Source organism: Mytilus trossulus, chromosome 10 (assembly GCF_036588685.1).
Source record: "Mytilus trossulus isolate FHL-02 chromosome 10, PNRI_Mtr1.1.1.hap1, whole genome shotgun sequence".
NCBI classification, from domain to species: domain Eukaryota; kingdom Metazoa; phylum Mollusca; class Bivalvia; order Mytilida; family Mytilidae; genus Mytilus; species Mytilus trossulus.
The window spans coordinates 62,355,541-62,370,843 of record NC_086382.1 but is presented as its reverse complement, the minus strand read 5'-3'; the positions used below and the strand labels follow the sequence as shown (position 1 = coordinate 62,370,843).

Genomic DNA, 15,303 nt, shown 5'->3' with positions numbered 1-15,303 from the left:
GACCTTTTGTGGTTCATTTGTATAATGAGGTCCATTGCCTATGTAAGCACCAGTAGCAAGATAAAGTTGCATATCTTTGCAAATAAAGGAGTTTATATATATATATAAAAAAAAAAAGAGTTCAGTATATTTAAAAGGGTTAAAAAAATCCATAAAGAAATTAAATGAAAGAAAGGGCAGACAGAGAGACAAAGAAGGTACACTGATTTTTCATTCCTCCACAGTAGAGGTATACTTTCACTTTAACCATCACATAAGTCATAACATATTTTTTCAGAACATTAAATCAGAAGTTTGTATATATATGATGTTTAATAGATTTAATTGGCAACTACTAATGCTACAAAAACGACTATAAAGCATTTTCAAAATATTGCACCACACATTTAAATATATAAAAGGGTTAATATTGGACCCTTGAGACTGTACATAAAAACAGAAATAACAATCATAAGAAAAAAATTACAAAAATATAAAATTTGTCAATCTGTTGTTACTATTATTTCAGAGGAGAGTCTACTGACAAAAAAAGGTTATCCTTATTAACATATGGACCTCCTAAATATTTGGCACATTATCTTAAAGTTTACTTTTGTTTATCAGAAAACAGTTTGATAATCAGCAATAATGAAAGCAGTTTTAAATAAAACTTTATCATTATCTAAATATAATAAATCTTGAGAACAGCAAGCTTTTTGAGTTTGGTGTAAAAAATATTCCTAACATTTCAATCTCAAATTTATTTGTTTTACTGGTTGTGTATAAAAAAGGAAAAACAGTTTTTCTCATAAGATTATATGAAGTTGAACAAAAGAAGTATTGTTTTATACCAATGTACATGTACAACTATTGAATTTATCACTTTAAGGTAGTTCAGGGGTATGGGAAAACAAATTGACAGAATTTTCTCATACTTTACCAAAATTTTACTATGCTTTTTTTTTTTAAATAATAATAAAAAGTATGGGTCATCATGCTATTTTTAAAGTAACGAGTCATTGAAAATCTTAAAATTTGCTAAGATTGTTCACAGTTTTGTGCATAGAAAGAAATCTATGAGACAGAATTTTGAAATTAAATACAAGAAGATAGGTTATATAACATATTTTAAGAAAATAAAAAGAAAAAATGATGTCACCAAAATAGTTTTCTTGCAACAAGTAAAAAATGAAAGTTCCCAAAACTACCTTTTAAAATGACTAAAAAGAACCAGCTTGTTGCAATTGTAAGTCTTGTCGATATTCAAATTAACATTCAAATTTAAACATCACAATAAAAATCTTTATTTTTGATTATTATTTAAAATTTTGACAAGCATTTTCAAAATATGAAAGCTATATAATGTGGACAATCACCATAAGCAAAACAAACATATATAGCTGCTAAAAATTGAGCAACACATTTAAAAAATTTAGTTTCACTGAACTTTCCTTTGTTCATATACAAATTAAAGTTGTAAACAGTAATAATGTGATATAAGTTTCTATTCAGTATTTTAGCAATAGATAGCATCAAAATAAACATTTTTTAATTTGTAAAATTAATTTTTGTTGTGTTTTACATTGCTTTTATGACTACTATTGTTGATACACTCAAAGTCACAGTGTCCAATCACTTTTTCCAGCTTTTTAATAATGCACAGACTTTGTCTTCTACCTGCCATCTTTCCTGAATCTGAAAATACGACATTTTTTTGCAATTTAACATAATATTCACTCTGTGGTTAAAGTTTTGAAAATTTTATATTAACTTACTTAAACTATCCTGGATTTGTTCCAAATTTGGACAAATGCTTGCTTGAGATTAAAAGGTAGCATTTTGAAGATTTTGTAAAAAATTATTTCCTGTTTTTCCATATATTACTTATAAATGGGCTTAAGTTTTTTTTCCACTTCTCATTTCATACATTCTGCAGTTAAAGTGTTTTAAACATTTAAGAAGCTTCATACAATCAAAAGATAGTATCTAGAGGAAAATTAATTTTCAATCATTTTTTCTCAGTTTTCATTGAGCCTGGTAATAACAGCAAAAGTAGGGTAAACACTGGGTTCTGTGGAACCCTTGCATAAATTGTACTCACGAAACACCTTTAGATTAATTTTAATTTGTTTAATGTGTACAACAATCATAATATTAACAAGAGGCTCTCAAGAGCCTGAATCGCTCACCTTAATTCTTTTGGTTAAATCTCTCATCAATGATTATTTTGGCTTTTCAATTTATTTAAATGTTCTTTGGATCGTATTTTCTTCAAAAGCCAAAAAAAATTAATCATTTTCTCCTATGTTCTATTTTAGCCATAGGAGCTATGTTTCTTGACATACAAGATACTCTGAAACTCATTTAGCCTAAGTTTGGCTGAAATTGATACAGTAGTTTCAAAGGAGAAGATTTTTTAAAGTAAGTCAACATGATGAACAAATTGTGAAAAAAAGTCTTTAAAGGGCAATAACTCCTTAAGGGGTCAATTGACAATTTTGGTCAAATTGACTTATTTGAAGATCTTACTTTGCTGAACATTATTGCTATTTACAGTTTATCTCTATCTATAATAATATTCAAGATAATAAACAAAACCAGATGCTCCGCAGGGCGTAGCTTTATACGACCGCAGAGGTTGAACCCTGAACGGTTGGGGCAAGTATGGACACAACATTCAAGCTGGATTCCGCTCTAAATTTGGATCGTGATTAAATAGTTGACACAGCATAGGTTTCTGACACAGAATGAATGTATTCAAATGAACTTAAAATTTTTGTTTTCTCTTAGAGCAATTCACTATGCTTTTGAATATTAATCCTCTCAAAAAAATGTTTGAAGAAATTTTCTTTTTATTTATGAAATTTCAAATGAGAAAAATTTAACCCAATTTTTTAATCACATCCCCCTTTCCCTTATTCCAAAACTAATTTCAATTAAAATATTCTAATGGAGTTTGCAACAATTACTACTCATTTAAATACATCATAAAATATTAAGATGTTATAAAACTGCTTGTTATCACTGAATGGTAAAGATTATTTAAATTTATCAGTTGGTAGTAAAAAGTGAATATACATTGTATATTGTATATAACAAAGATTTAAGTTGATTCTGGACAAAGAAAGATAACTCCAATTAAAAAAAATTCTTGCAGATATTTCTTGCTTACTATACTGGACAAAGAAAGATAACTCTTAATTAAAAAAAATATTTGCTATTTCACAATATTGTGAAATTAGATATTTCTTGCCATTGCACAATACTGTGCAATTGAAAAGACTTGCTATTGCACAATACTTAATATAATAATTTTAGATCCTGATTTGGACCAACTTGAAAACTGGGCCCATAATCAAAAATCTAAGTACATGTTTCGATTCAGCATATCAAAGAGGCCCAAGAATTTAATTTTTGTTAAAATCAAACTTAGATTAATTTTGGACCCTTTGCACTTTAATTAAGACCAATTTTAAAACTGGACCAAAAATTAAGAATCTATATACACAGTTAGATTCGGCATATCAAAGAACCCCAATTATTCAATTTTTGATGAAATCAAACAATGGACCTCAATTTGGGCCAACTTGAAAACTGGGCCAATAATCAAAAATCTAAGTACATTTTTAGATTCAGCATATCAAAGAACCCAAAGGTTTCAATTTTTGTTAAAATCAAACTAAGTTTAATTTTGGACCCTTTGGACCTTAATGTAGACCAATTTGAAAACGGGACCAAAAATTAAGAATCTACATACACAGTTAGATTCGGCATATTAAAGAACCCCAATTATTCAATTTTGATGAAATCAAACAAAGTTTAATTTTGGACCCTTTTGGCCCCTTTTTCCTTAACTGTAGGGACCAAAACTCCCAAAATCAATACCAACCTTCCTTTTATAGTCATAAACCTTGTGTTTAAATTTCATAGATTTCTATTTACTTATACTATCGCTATGGTGCGAAAACCAAGAAAAATGCTTATTTGGGTCCCTTTTTGGCCCCTAATTCCTAAACTGTTGGGACCGAAACTCCCAAAATCAATACCAACCTTCCTTTTGTGGTCATAAACATTGTGTTTAAATTTCATTGATTTCTATATACTTTAACTAAAGTTATTGTGCGAAAACCAAGAATAATGCTTATTTGGGCCCTTTTTTGGCCCCTAATTCCTAAACTGTTGAAACCAAAACTCCCAAAATCAATCCCAACCTTTCTTTTGTGGTCATAAACCTTGTGTCAAAATTTCATAGATTTCTATTAACTTAAACTAAAGTTATAGTGCGAAAACCAAGAAAATGCTTATTTGGGCCCTTTTTGGCCCCTAATTCCTAAAATGTTGGGACCAAAACTTCCAAAATCAATACCAGCCTTCATTTTATGGTCATAAACCTTGTGTTAAAATTTCATAGATTTCTATTCACTTTTACCAAAGTTAGAGTGCGAAAACTAAAAGTATTCGGACGACGACGACGACGACGCCAACGTGATAGCAATATACGACGAAAATTTTTTCAAAATTTGCGGTCGTATAAAAAGCAAAATTTCCTTAAAATTATCAATTCAGGGGCAGCAACCCAACAACAGGTTGTCTGATTCATCTGAAAATTTCAGGGTAGATAGATCTTGACCTGATAAACAATATTACCCGATGTCAGATTTGCTCTAAATGCTTTGGTTTTTGAGATATAAGCCAAAAACTGCATTTGACCCCTATGTTCTATTTTTAGCAATGGCGACCATGTTTGTTGATAGATCAAAACTTCGGATACAATTTATAAACTAGATACCCTAAGGAACATTCAGTTAAAGTTTGGAAGTATTTGGCCCAGTAGTTCCAGAGGAGAAGATTCTTGAAATAGTTTACGACGACAGACGACGACGAGGGACGACGACAACAGACGACAGACGACGGACGACGACGGACACCAAGTGATGGCATAAGCTCATTTGGCCCTTCGGGCCAGGTGAGCTAAAAACTAAATGGCTTAAATAACAGTTGAACTTTTTCTTCAACTGTAACTAAAATTCCTTTTATTGATCATTTTAATTAATTAAGGATGTACTTAGATGAGGTTAGGTGAAATTTAATACATGTAAAACAAGAATTTAAAATTGATACTTTGAGCCAGTAAAGCATTCTTTAAGGAAATAAATAAGCTAAAAATATTGATAGGTCATGGACCTCCTTTTCGAGATATTTGAGATTTTAAATATGGCAGGAAAAGGCTGACTCGGACTTTCACCTTTTATTTGCATTGGTATTATTTGGGTCTCAAAATGAAAGAAAGAAAACAAGTGAAACTGCGAGCTACTGCTCACTGATGATACCCCTGCCGCAAGTGGATAATATTAATAGTGTAAAAATATGCAAGTGTTCGGTAAACAGGAAGTTGTCGAGTGATGGATCTGAAAACGCATCACACGGTATAGCTGACTTATATAAATCCTGAAACCAAATTTCAGAAATCCTTGTATTGTAGTTCCTGAGAAAAATGCAAAAAAAAATATTCATGGGACGGACGGACTGACGGACGGAAGGACAAACAGAGGTAAAACAGTATACCCCCCCTTTTTTTTAAAGCTGGGGTATAATAATTAAGAATTTTCTAAAAATTTTAGTAGATAACCTTTTATGAGGTATTAAGTTCTATATGAAAAACTAAATGGGGGTTATTGGGCAACATTGTATTGCATGTGAAAACACCGAGGAGTCCGAACATTTGACACAAATTCCAAAACCTCACCTAAGTACATTCTTAAGTCATCCTATCCCATTCAAGATTTTTTCTTTATATATTGGTTATGAATTCTTAAGTTTTAAAATATATCAATACAATTAATGACTTCTCAAATTAAACACTCCTCCGCTAGGGAGGGGGCATACAAATATATAAATTGAATTACGGTTACCCAAAAGAATATTCCTGTTAAAGTGTAAAACACATAATGAATGCAGATTGATTTTTAAGAATGTATAAAAGCTGAAAGTAATACATGCACATATCAAATAAATTTCACATGGAGCTAGTCAGAGAGATATAAAAAAGAAGATGTGGCATGACACAGAATTTAAGCTTACAGTCACCCTATGGCCTTCAACAATGAGAAAATTTTGGTTAAAATTATTGTTTCTAAACTTACATCATCCCAGACATCAGGCACAGAGTGAGCTGTAGTTCTGATTAATGGTGCTGAACTTGGTCTGATAGGTTTCTTTGTCTGACCTTAAAAACAGAAAATGTATATATACAATGAAAATAATGTATATAATGCATACAGTTGTCAGGTATATACAAATGCTGATACGAAGTTTGAGGAATAGACTTGTAAAAAATTACTGGATGTACAAAGCTGCAAGTATCAAATTTCTAGGTTTACACATTTATAGGTCTACAACTCAACAAAAAATAAACACTAATATCAAGAAAATCAAAAATGACCTTTATTTAGTCATAGGAAACAACACATCTATATTTTAGAAGATTTTGTCTTAGGGTTTTCAAGTTGACGCAAAGCCACCCAGCCAACCTACCACTCTATTTACATCATCAAATTAATAATAGATATGTTCCTTTGGAAATCAGGTTGAAATTGAAATACAAAAGATGTAAAAATTGAAATATTTGTTACAGCATCTTAATGACAGACATATCCCTAAGACATTGAGGGACATCATACATTCATCAATAGAAAAGTTCCATGCAATATGCAAATTTTTAGATTGTCTTGTTCCATAGAAGTTGTGAATAAATTATATATAATCATTCAAAATTCGCTCATCAGCAACAAAATATTCCTACAATTTAATTTTTCAAAGACCAGACAAATTATGTCTCATCATAACTATGTCTAAAAAAATTTGTAAGGGTTCCGTGTCTCGCCTACTTTTGCTGTTAGCTGCAGGCTCAACAAAAATGAGGAAAAATCAATAAAAATATTCCTCTTTATAATATCTTTTGATTGTAAGAAGCTTCTGTCCATGTCTGGTAAAAATCTAGGACAGCTTATGAATCTAATAATTTTTTTAAAAACTTGAACTGCAGACTGTATGTAATATTTACTGGGAGAACATCCAATATAAAAAAGAAGATGTGGTATGATTTCCAATGAGACAACTATCCACAAAAGACCAAAATGACACAGATATTAACAACTGTAGGTCACCGTACGGCCTTCAACAATGAGTAAAGCCCATACCGCATAGTCAGCTTTAAAAGGCCCTGATTCATAAGTAAAATACAGATACACAGGTACAAAATTTTAACCAAATTTTCTTCTAGATACTAGCTTTTGATAAAAAATAAGCTTCTGTACAAGTCATACTTGCCAACGATTTACACACATGGATTTTGTCTCATGGCGGGTACACACTATTCACCAATTTACACGCGATTCGAGCTTTTTCGTTCTTTTAATTTTTTGGTCAGTAGTGATATTGCTATTTTCTGTTTTTTTCTTCTTATTCGGCGATAAATACCAAAAATTTAGAAGTAATTGTTTGGCTGCCATTGTTTGTTTTTCTAAATGAACAAACAGCAAAAGGGAGAAGGTAAGCAGTTTGTGATTAGTTTTTACGATTTTGTGACTTTCTTTCAAATTCACTTTATTGGGGAAATGGACACAGAAATAGGTCGCTTTCAGGGTCTGTACTGTCGTCTAACGCTGATTGTTAAGCCAAAATGATGTGTACGTACCAAGATTCAAGATTTATGAATCATATTGTGGAGTTCGAGTTAAATGATAGAGTGACAAATTGTGCATTCTATGTTGCAATGATATAAACAATTCACATAAGAGGGGAAATACAATTTAGCTATTTGAATAAGCATTCAACATGTTTATTAAATTGAAATCAAGTTATAAAACATTTTTCTTTTTCAATTTCAGTTTCAAATCTAGCCAAAGATTTCCATGGGCCATGGATAAAAATATCGCAGAACCGTTGGATCATAGTACCAGCTATCTTCTGATAAACTTACCAGTTTTGACCAGGCAATAGCAATGGGAGCAATGGCAGAGATAATACTAAATAGATGACATTTTACATTGCCACAAAAAAAAAAACCAACATTATGACATTCTTCCAAAGCTTGATTAAGCTTATTGAGTTGAGCCAAATATCAATTCTTACTGAGAGAGAATTTACAATTATAAAGAAATTAACACTGAATTCTTATCAGAACTTGACAATGTTACATTTGTATTGTGTGCTGTTACAATGAATCAAATAAATTTAACTTAACTTCAAACTGGCAGTTGTTTTCAATATATACCTACATGTGTATATATAGCTAGTGGTGTTGCAATAAACTAGAGGCTTTAAAGAGCTGTGTTGCTCACCTTGGTCTTTGTGAAATAAACAAAGGAAGAGGATGGATTCATGACAATATTGTGTTTTGGTGATGGTGATGTGTTTGTACATCTAACTTTACTGAACATTCTTGAATACTGAATATCCTTATGATATTATCTTTCTTATTTTAATGCCTAATTATATTTTTTATCCAAAATTCATGGTCCATTGAACATGGAAAATGATGGTGCAAGTGGGGCATTTGTGTACTTTGGACACATTCTTGTTCAAACTAGAAAACCCAATGATGATTGTGGCCAAGTTTGGTTTAATTTGGCCCAGTATTTTCAGGAGAAGATTTTTGTAAAAGTTTACGACGACGGTCAACAGACACAAGAAGCCGGAGGACGCCGGAAGCAAAGTGATGGGAAAAGCTCACCTGGCCCGAAGGGCCAAGTGTGCTAAAAAGAAACATAACAGACCACTGTAGGATACAATAAAGTTTACAGAAGAATATACAAATGTATATTGTTCTTTTATAATAACACTTTTGTATAATGTGAACATTACCACATTCATATTAGAAAGTCTGCATCTACGTCACATGTTTTCACACGCTTTTTGACATGTCATGTCATGTCATGACTTTTCTATTGTCAGAGGTTGGCTAGTATGGTTAAAGAGTGGTACAAGTCCAAAATAGTATAAGAAAATTATTAAAATTTTAAAAACCTCAACCACAGTGTGAATGTGTTGTTTCCTGGCAGAAAAATCTAAGTTGATTTAAAAGTAAAATAAGGAAAATATGGATTTATCTAAAAAAACCAATTACTTCTGGATACTATTATATGATCATAAACAAGCTTCTGTCCAAGTTTAGTACAAACCAAGGATAGTTTAAAATTTCTAAAACTTTAACCACAGAGTGAATGTTATGTTTTCCAGCAGAATAACTCAGCCCATTTATAAGTAAAATACAGAAAAAATGGATTTTTATTTTTACAAAATTTACTGTAATATACTAGCATATGATCATAATCAATCTTCTGTCCACGTTTAGTACAAATCAAGTACAGTTTAAGAAGGTTATTAAAATTTCAAAAACTTTAACCACAGAGTGAATATTTGTGGACATCGCTGCTGCCGACGGAATGTAGGATCGCTTTGTCTCTCTTTTCCAACTAAAGTCGAAGGCTCAACAAAAATGACACTTTTAGATCTAATACTTTATGAAATATGGCAATTACAATTTTAGAAAACACTAACTACCATAAGCCATTATGTACCTTTTGAGTGTGAGACAGTGTGTAAAGTCTTAGCAACCTCCTCCCTAAGTAACCCTGTAGTCAGCCTGGTCATAGTTGTCAACAATCTTGTACCACCATATCTGTTGAACACTTGTTTTATTCTCTCATCACTTGATACCAACATCTGGATAATTATTAATCCTGTAGAGAAAACAAAGACTGTATTACCAAATGAGGTATTTTACTCTAACTATTTCCTTACCATTTTCTTTACTGTGGGGTAAAAACTCTAATTTGGCATAAAATTTAGAAAGATCATATCATAATGAACATGTGTACTAAGTTTCAAGTTGATTGGACTTCAACTTTCATCAAAAACTATCTTGATCAAAAACTTTAACCTGAGATGCACAGACAAGAAACCATAATACCCCTCTACAATCATAGGTTGGAACTGTCCAAGGTAAGGATTAGGGTTGGGACCTTAAAACATGTTTAACCTTGCCACATTCTTCATGAACCTGTCCCAAGTCAGGAGCCTGTAGTTCAGTGTTTATTATTGGTTTGGTCTGTTATATTTGTTTTTCAATAAATGGTTTATTTATAAATTAGGTTGTTAGCTTTCATTTCAGGCCATTTATAGCTTATTACAAGGTATGAATTTGTATGTCTAGTGCTAGCTATATGATCGCCTATATCATTGCTTACATCCACTTCATTTCAATGTTGGTCGATAGTTGTCTCATTGGCCCTCATATCACATCTCCATATTTTTATGATATTCAAATTGCACTCCTGACAAATATATAACTGTTAATAAAAATATTAATCAATTTATCATAACAAAAAAAGTTCAACATTAAAATCCATAGATTATGTACCAATAATAAATTTACCTATTATTTCCAGTAATTCATCATCCTTATTCATTCTGATAAAATCTAGCAGTCTTTGCATGCAGCCATACTGTGACAAGGTCATGTGATTTTCAACCTGAAACAATTTTAAAAGATATGTATTATTATGAGTTGCTGGCTGTTGACATTCATGTCCAGTGCAGGATGTTTATTCAATATTGTTGACATCGCGATATCTACCATGTTAAAACGATATCGTGTAAACATCGTTTACATTGTTTGAACCCTTATATATTGTTTACATCGTTGACATCGTTAACATTGCCTTGTATACAATGTAAACACGATATAGTGTCAACATTGTTATCATTGTTTAAACTCTTATATATTGTTTACATCGTTGACATCGTTAACATCGCAATGTTTACAATGTAAACACGATGTCGTGTTAATATCGTTTACATTATTTGAACCCTTATATATTGTTAACATCGTTGACATCGTTAACATCGCCATGTTTACAATGTAAACACGATGACGTGTTAACATCGTTTACATTGTGTGAACCCTTATATATTGTTTACATCGTTAACATCGTGATGTTTACAATATTAACACGTCAACATTGTTGTGTCAACATTGTTGACATATATTGTTTGAACTCTTAGATATTGTTTACATCGTTGATGTCTTTAAAGGGAAATCACACTATACGCATCGTTTTCGGTGCCGCTATAGTGTCGTGACTGTATTATGACGTCGCCGTTTTCGAGTCAGTCGTAAAAGTTGCTTATTTATAAAATAGCGAGTTGCCCAAAAGAAAGTTCAACCAAAGCAGGAAAATGATAATGAACATATCATGTTTTTACAACTGTTATAATTAAATTAAAAATACGCGTCCATAAGGAAGGGTCTGATTGTATTGGGGGTTACGGAATACAGAATAATGGATAAATACTGCAGAATAAAAGTCCAAAAAAAGAAGAAAAGATTAGAGAATGATGAGGTGCTAAAATATAAAGAATAAAAATATTGGTAACACAAACTTAATATTAATATATGAATGACCCTCTATCCAGACCCTTATGATAAAAAGAACGTATCTATTCAAAACACATAATCAGTAAGAACGTTTGAAATTCATAGCATATTCAATATTATTATTAAAGTACCCTCTAGAACCATTTTCTTGAAAACATATATACTTTTTTTAGGAGCGAATTGTCCCGATGCTGTATGTTGGGTTCATGGTATATATTTTTATTTTATTTTTATTTATTTTTTTTTTGGGGGGGTAGGGGAAGAGGGTCAAGAGTAACAGCATGTTAGCGTACAGCTTCCAGAATCTGTTGTTTTCTGTTCATCCAAGGAGGTTATATGATAACCTTCTTGGTTCATCCGAGTATTGTAAATAAGAACAATGAGTTTCGACTTTCATTATTTTCATATCACATGCAGGAAACTTCATAACTATAGTCTTATATTCTACATGTATAAATAATTTCGACTCAGCCTTTCGGGTAAATACATAGCAGGGTCAAAATTAATATGTTATAATTCTGAATATTGCATTAAACTTGCCACTGGACGTAAATTATGTTTAAAGTGCTATTTGAAATTGTTATTTATTTTACATGTGACGATAAAAATTATCAAAGTGTTGTCCATCTTTCCCAAATGTTCCTATAACATCTTACGTCTTTTTTTTTTTTTATTGTATTTAGGGGGGGGGGGGGGGGGGGGTTGAGCATGGAAATGAGTGATTCGTATTTAGTAATCATGTTTATTAAAATATTAAACGTTAATAATATAAAGCACCGTATTAAATTGTACATGTTGCTCATAATTTTGACAATAAAAACATTATTTTGACAATAAAAACAATATTGGCACAAAAATAAATTATATTTTGTTGTACTTCTTCAAACTGTCGTTAACGCACTGTAGGACCAGCAAGTTAAACATAAGGCCACTATAGACGTATAATAATCTGGGAATATCAAACGATACGCCTAGTTCTATATTTTGGTACCATTAATTAACTACAATAACAATAAAAAGCTTCGCTGAGAGCAGCCTGATACGCCCGCAGATGTTGAATCATGAACAGTTGGGGCACGTTTGGACACAATATTCTGGTGCTGTCTGAGTTTGGATTGTGATTATCAAATTTTTGAGATATTATAGGTTTCTGACACAAAATATATGTGGTCGAAGGTGTTAAAAAAGTATTGTGCAAAATATGACACCCTCCCCCCTTTCCACCCCTCTTAGAATAATTACCCCAAAACTCAATCCCAGCCTTTCCTTTGTGGTATGGAACCTTGTAGTGCATTTTTTGATAGATCCACACACTTAAACACAAGTTATTGTCAAATAGTAAAACTAGCAAAATGCTTGTTTTTGGCTCCTAATTCCTGAAGGTTTTGAGCAATAACATGCACCCTAAACTCAATTTCAGCATTTCATTTGTGATATGAAACCTTGTGGTACAATTTCAGAGAGATTCATTACTTCTAAATGTCATATTAGAAATTATGAAAAACTAAAAGGAATTTACATCAACAGATATAAATAATTTATCAAAGTTGTTTGATAATTGGTGGAAGCATTTTAGAGTTATCGTACAAAAACTGGAAAATTCCCCCTTTTTTAATGAATAAAACCCCATATCTCGAAAACGTAAAATCTATAAAATTCCAAAGGGAGCTTACATAATAGATAGACCAAATCACCAAAGTTTTATGAAAACTGCTGAAAGCAATATTTAATTGTTGTCCGAAAACAGATAAATCCCCCTTTTATAATGAATAAAACCCTATAACTGAGAAACATAAAATCTAAAATTCATAAAAAACTAAAGAGAGCTCACGTCAATAGATATAAACAATTCACCAAAGTTTTATGTCAATTGGTTAAAGAGTCTGACGTGATGACGACGGACGGACAGACGGACAACGATATACCATAATACGTCCCGTAAATTAAGGTATACCAATTTAGCACTTATTATACATTTGGCTTTAAAAGTCTACATCAGTAGAAATATTTGACACACACACACACGTATTTATGTAGAATTAAATGCTAAATAGAAACCAACACATTTTAAATGGTCCGTCTGGTGAAAGAATATTCCACTCATATAGACAAATATTTTGTGATGATGTTTATGTAATATTTGCCACTGAAAGTTTTGCAAAATTCAAGAAAACAATGGAAAAAAACACTAAAAGCAAGTTATAATAGTTGAGATGTAGGTTTGTGTTCAGGTTACTTAATGTGATCACTTGTCTGTAGACAGTGATACAGTGAGATTGTCGGATTTCTACCATGACTGAAAAGGTTAACCAGTTCTTTTAATACAAAGGTAGCTGAATATCTCTTGATTATTTGGTTCTTGTGAGAAAAAAATGGCCAATATAATAAAGCAGAAAGTGCTTTAATTGGCACACAGATACAATCAGTTATTATCAACTTAACTATCAATTAATAAGTATTGGCAAAAAAGGTACACACACCTTAATAAAAGATAAATGTAACAAAAGAATATACATCTAAAGAAAAAGAGGTGCACCCATAGAAAATAGAAACTGCAATCTTACTCTTAATTTCATCGGAGCTCAAATTTTAACTCTTACCAGAATTTTTACTCTATTTAACAGTAGCAATTTTTATACGTGTGCATGTAAAACAAATTTCGTTGTAGAAGGGTCTAAATACAGCACAAACAATACGATGTAAACATAAAGGTATAGACTCTGTATATACAATATAAACACGATGTTGACACAATATTGTCAATATCTCGATGTATACAATGTGAACAATGTAAACAGAAAGGTAGATACTTTATATATATATATACAATATAAACACGATGTTGACATGATATTGTCAACATCGCGATGTATACGATATGAACGATGTAAACATAAAGGTATAGACTCTATATATAGAATATAAACACGATGTTGTAGTGTCAACATCGCGATGTATACGATGTGAACGATGTAAACATAAAGGTATAGACTCTATATATACAATATAAACACGATGTTGACACAATATTGTCAATATCGCGATGTATACGATGTAAACAGAAAGGTATAGACTCTATATATACAATATAAACACGATGTTGACACAATATTGTCAACATCGCGATGTATACCATGTGAACGATGTAAACATAAAGGTATAGACTCTTTATATACAATATAAACACGATGTTGACACAATATTGTCAACATCGCAATGTATACGATGTGAACGATGTAAACAGAAAGGTAGAGACTTTATATATATAAATACAATATAAACACGATGTTGACACGATATTGTCAACATCGCGATGTTTACTATGTGAACGATGTAAACAGAAAGGTATAGACTCTACATACACAATATAAACACGATGTTGACACAATATTGTTAACATTGCGATGTATACAATGTGAACGATGTAAACAGAAAGGTATGGACTCTACATTCACAATATAAACACGATGTTGACACGATATTGTTAATATTGCGATGTATGCGATGTGAACGATGTAAACAGAATGGTATAGACTCTATATATACAATATAAACACGATGTTGACACGATATTGTTAACATTGTGATTTATGCGATGTGAACGATGTAAACAGAAAGGTAGAGAACATATTGATAGGATACAATGTAAACACAATAACGACTCTATAAAGTTGGCATTGCGATGTTGACAATATCGACAATACATCTTGCACTGGACATAGTTCGCTGTTGATGGCAATTACTACTTTTAAATCACAGAAAACATATAGTAACATGTACATATGTTATTCAAACAGAACAAAAATGAAAAGCCCTTCACTAATTCAAAAGCATAAAAAAATAAACTGCATCTCTGATATGCTTGAATTTTAGAAATCAAAATC

General features: G+C 31.4%; 1 protein-coding gene across 5 annotated transcripts in view; it reads right to left on the bottom strand.

Annotated features, from left to right (window-relative positions):
• Positions 1-333: 333 nt before the first annotated feature.
• LOC134688342 (uncharacterized) overlaps positions 334-15,303 on the bottom strand; it is a 32,396-nt gene continuing 17,426 nt past the window's right edge. For 4 of the 5 annotated variants that reach the window (XM_063548961.1, XM_063548962.1, XM_063548963.1 and 1 more), the window contains 4 exons: positions 10,418-10,514; positions 9,561-9,722; positions 6,123-6,205; positions 334-1,674 (listed from right to left, as the gene is read on the bottom strand). In XM_063548961.1, coding sequence (XP_063405031.1) covers positions 1,612-1,674; positions 6,123-6,205; positions 9,561-9,722; positions 10,418-10,514 — 405 coding nt within the window. In that variant the 3' untranslated portion in view covers positions 334-1,611. The remainder of the gene's footprint in view (positions 1,675-6,122; positions 6,206-9,560; positions 9,723-10,417; positions 10,515-15,303) is intronic. The other variant, XM_063548960.1, reaches the window with a different exon arrangement.